Source organism: Leguminivora glycinivorella, chromosome 5 (assembly GCF_023078275.1).
Source record: "Leguminivora glycinivorella isolate SPB_JAAS2020 chromosome 5, LegGlyc_1.1, whole genome shotgun sequence".
NCBI lineage: Eukaryota > Metazoa > Arthropoda > Insecta > Lepidoptera > Tortricidae > Leguminivora > Leguminivora glycinivorella.
In genome coordinates this window covers 14291581-14296425 of record NC_062975.1, presented here as the reverse complement: position 1 = coordinate 14296425, position 4845 = coordinate 14291581, and the positions used below count along the sequence as shown (strand labels likewise).

General features: G+C 35.4%; 1 protein-coding gene across 1 annotated transcript; it reads right to left on the bottom strand.

Moving 5' to 3' along the window:
- Positions 1–2437: 2437 nt before the first annotated feature.
- LOC125226275 (larval cuticle protein 1-like) lies at positions 2438–4403 on the bottom strand. The gene is made up of 3 exons (XM_048130202.1): positions 4271–4403; positions 3391–3509; positions 2438–3063 (listed from the first exon to the last, which is right to left on the bottom strand). Exons 1-3 carry the CDS (start codon positions 4277–4279, stop codon positions 2850–2852), a joined length of 342 nt encoding a protein of 113 aa, XP_047986159.1. The 5' UTR covers positions 4280–4403; the 3' UTR covers positions 2438–2849.
- Positions 4404–4845: the final 442 nt, after the last annotated feature.

Below are 4845 nucleotides of genomic sequence, written 5' to 3'. Positions count from 1 at the left end.
AAATGTTTATTTTTTCTTTATCAATAATAATAATTCAACGTTTATGCTATTTTTAGTGCCATTTCGTCACCCTTAGTACCTACCTACACTAACGTTACGAGTAAGTCATTGAAAAATGTATGAATGATGATGTACCCCACCCCAGAAGCAGACGAACTTAAGAATTAACTTATGATTTAATCTACTTGAGAAAACTTCAACAGAGGTCCTGCAGAACTATTTTAACAGATGGTTGAACTACTTGATTGAATAACCACTGGTATGCGCTTTTTAAGTCATTGAAATAATTGTCTTTTGATACATGCGACTAAGTAATTATAATTATAATATTGACACCATAACCATTTTATTCAGTATTTTTATTACCCCAGAGACCTAATGAGATATTTTTTGTCATGAGAACCACAATTTTTGTCTCATAAACATTGTTCAGTGTCAGTAAATAGTTATGCCGTGAGACAGCGGGCCCCAGATCCCCACATTTGATTTAATTATAACATACTAATTGTTCAGTGTTCTGCGAATGTCATGAATATCATGATTTGTTGTTATTAAGTAACACTGTCAGTATAATTATAATAGTGACCTTATTATTGACAAAGTGTTTTGTAGAAAAAAATACACTCATGTATTTAATTTAATGTTTTGAAATTAATAGCCGATAGACACAGACCATCTGTGCCGATAGACAAGCCCATCAAAAATCGTTACCTATACAAGTAATTATAAGTATTTAGGTATTCAATTCAATTTTCAATGTCAGTCTTAGGCCTACTGGTAGGCAAGCATGGTCGCGCGATAAATGATATAACATCGGGCCGTTCCTTACGCACTGTTTGTAAGTGCATTGGTGCAGATCTGTAAATATATCTATCAAGATTTATTTGGCCATGCAAACCATGGCTTATCAGACAGAAACTAAAAAATATTCCAAAATATCCTAAATGTCAGTGTCAATCTTATTTAGCAATTAAGGGGTTGAAAGAAAACGAAATAGTGACAGGATGCTAGCTCATAACCCCACGCTTAATTAATTTATATTGCATACGGGAATGGTTATTAATGTTGTTATAAATTTCCATAATATGTACCCATTAGGGTTGCAAAAAATCGTTTTTTTTCTGGCTTCAAAAAAAAACATGAAAAAAAACAGTTTTTTTTCTGGAGTATGTTTTTTTTTAAGTACGAAATCTCAAAATTTGCAAAGCAGTTAACACTTTTATACGGTTTTTAGACTTAATGTTAACTATTAAACGAATTTAATCAAATAACTTTAATTTCTGGTCTTATAAAAGTAACATTTACGAAATCTGTAGTTGGTAGTTATCACTATTTACTGTTGGCAACACCACGCCACGCAGCATCGGGAATTCCCCAATAAACGTTTGTATACTGAATGTTAATCGAATTAAAATGTACGTTATTGCTATTGAAACACGTTACAACTCACGAAAAACCGTTATTGTCGAATTATTTGTTCATCTGAAAAAAACCATATTTAGAAAAAAAACCAGGGTGCTCGGTTTTTTTTTCATGTTTCTTTTTCATAATTCTGAAAAAAAAAAACATTTGTTTTTTTTTTCTATTTGCAACCCTAGTACCGATACGAATGTTACGGAAAACTATTGAAACTTATATTTTAATAGCCTTCCTAACTTGCTGCTTAAAGTGATATGCCTGTTATTAGGAAATGTAAAGAAACAAGTTAAAAACCATTAATAAAATAATAAAAGCTCCCACTGCAGTCAAAATATAATTAAGTCCGTCTATAGATTCTCACGAGGCGCCATTCAGTATATTATCTGCTGCAAGATAACATCGTAATAGTTGTTTGCCATGTTATTACTAATTGTAACATCCAAAATAACCCTGCATTATATACCTATCCGTTTGTCTTCAATCGAGGTTCCAAATTGAATGTCTTTTTTTGTGTAGTATAAATTATGCGAGACATATGTCGAAAAAACGCATGTCGAACAAGCAAAACATTACGTTAAATTAGCAATAATACCAGGATTTGACGTCGTTAAATTCAAATATTATCTTTTGTCTTAATTAGATTTATTCACAGAACATGTCAACCAAAACAAAATACTTAGTCAATATTTCGACATAATTATTATTTTGGAGGAAGGCGGAATTTTCGTAAACCAAAAGGTTTGCCTGTGTTGTCTTTTTGACCAATGCCCTTTTCTCAGTAATCCAAATGAGAATGTATTATTTTCGGCTTCCAAATTTTTTTCACGACTCCTAAAATGGAGCAAACTCGGATCACACTGATTTCGATATGACCAGGATATGACCAACTAAACGTCACGGACGGTTTCTAGCTTACTGGGGCTTTTTCCTGGAAACAGTTTTTCTAACTAATGAGTCTGGCGGCCAGACTGGCCTATCAGTGGAAATGTGGGTTTCTTTTAATAAAAAAAAACTTAAATATATAGAATGTAAACAATTTTATTTGCAGAAAACAAAAAATAGTATAAACGTAAAAAAATATGGCAGTGAGCATCAAATTAACAATCGTTAGCGCAGAGCGCTCGCGTCCCAACGACGTTAAATGTCTTGACTAGGAACCCGCATCTGATTTTAATTTCGTGCTGCTAAATTGTTGTAGATTTGAACCAAACCAGCGGGCGAGCACTGATATAATCTGTCGCGCGCACTTTTTGTAAGTGCGGAAAGAACGCACCGGCGCGATAGGCATATCACACGATCGCTGTACCGCAGGTTCTTTGCACATGTCACTTTTGATAACTGACAGATCAAATCCACAACAGTTACTGAACGAGATATTAAAATCACAATCGGGTTGATGGTAACTTATATTGAGTAGGTACGTCGAAAGCTTAGGCCTGGGCTGGTCCCTTGGGGATGTCTTCGCTCTCAGCGTGGAAGCCGGTCTCGTCAGCGTAGTAGGTGACGGAGTGGGATTTGCCTTCTGAGTCGGTGTAGCTGTAAGAACCGCGGACTACTACAACTTCATGGGGTTTGTTCTCCTCGTCGTTTACGGTTTTAAGCTCGCCATTCTCGTCCTTTTTGATGCCATCTTCGGTCTCGTAGCTGAAAAGATTGAAGTCACATTTATAATTTTTGTCTGGATGTCCTATGCGTTTTACTGCCTACAAGATAATTGCGAAGCAGAATCTATTATTTTTAATCATCCATCAAAAAATATGAAAGTTTCAAATCTGCTTATCAAACCTGGGTACCAAAAATTTTTAACAAATACTACCACATTATTTCATTTCATTTAACAAATAATTGTGTACCATGTCAATTTATGTTTTCTTATTTTTAATGCTCATTTAGTTTTTTGAAGAGAGAGATATAACCTTCAGAAAATAGAATTTAGATTTGAAATGTCCAAATAGTTATAAATAAACTTACGCATAAGCATATCCACCCTCAGGCTGGACCTCGAAGTCCGAGCGAAGGATTTTGGGAGGCTCCTGCTCCGCGGGCGCGGCGAGGGCGACGGCCACGAGGGCGGCAACGGCGAGTACGATCTGTGCAAAAAATATCGTATAAAAAAACCTAAGAAAAAAGCGATAGCGCCTGTGTCTTTTCTAAGGCAATCAGACCCTCTAGCTAAGAGTGCAATTGTTGCCGCTCTGCTCAATATCGTATCGTAGATATCTCTCACTATCGCTCTTCTGTACGCGTGACAGTGCCAGCGGTATTAAGCATTGTATCAAACCAAATCGACCCACTGCCGGAGTAAACGTTTTTAGAATACATTGTAGTTATTGTTTCTATTTTTTTTTCCTGAACAGGGTGCTAGTTATTCTTCGCTTATGTGAAAGATATTTTTTATCTACAAAAACACCATTAATTTTAGTTTAAGTCAAGATGCGGTCTATGTACTATGTTCTGTTATTTGTTACTGGCACTCAATTATGTACGTAGTTAAGAGATGGTAAAGCAATAAATAAGTACTATAAACAGACGTTTAAGTACTATAAACACAGGTGATTACGATTAACATGATATCCGCCGATTTCTTGGGTTGGGTACACATGTTAATTATCAGCAAATTGGTTTTTGCTGTCCCAGAAAGGGAACGATTACAGATTGTAGAATGTTGACTTAATGTTGGTAAACCATTGATGATGATGATAGATTTACTCCTTGTTTTAACACAATGGCACGATGAATAACTAAGCTAAGTTGGAAAGTTCAACCATAAGTGACTTTTAAACAACACTGAATTTTAGCACACATCACTATCTCTTTAAATATTTATCACAAAATATTTTTAAAAACCCACCATTTTCATTTTTGATAATGTTTAATTTACGACTGTTCGATGGGAAACAGATGAGCAACTGATGCCTAAACACTATCGACGAAATCTTTTATACATTTCTCCCTACAATCTAACGTACTCAATGTCAAATGTCGACGAAACATATTTACCGACTCAACACTGGCTATCCGAATTTCGTCATCGATGGCCGGCTGTAAATCATCGAAGTATGATGACATTTCGGGAAAATGTACTTGACATTCAACTTTGTACTAATCCTGCTCTTGGTCAACTTTGGACTAATTTGTCAGACACGACAGGGGATGATCACAACTAGGTGCTATCAACGTGGCGCGTGTTTAAAATAAAATAAATATTTACGCGTGTTTTCGCGATTGCATCGTGGCGTTTCTATACATATTCAGTCGGTTGCAAATAAGCATACTGCTAATAGTAAAAACGACTTTAACATTTTCACTTACGTGAAAAAATCCACAGACGCGGTGCGGTGCGATCATTTCTTAGGTACTTTACGGAGTGGTCCCGATAGTATAATATGCTTAATTTTGATTTAAACACGTTTTCGATGCATAATA

Bases quoted from the DNA above. Each gene is read 5' to 3' on its own strand.
- LOC125226275 (XM_048130202.1), bottom strand. The intron at 3,064-3,390 runs GTAAGTTTATTT...CAATCTTTTCAG, and splicing joins GAGGGTGGATATGCTTATGC to CTACGAGACCGAAGATGGCA.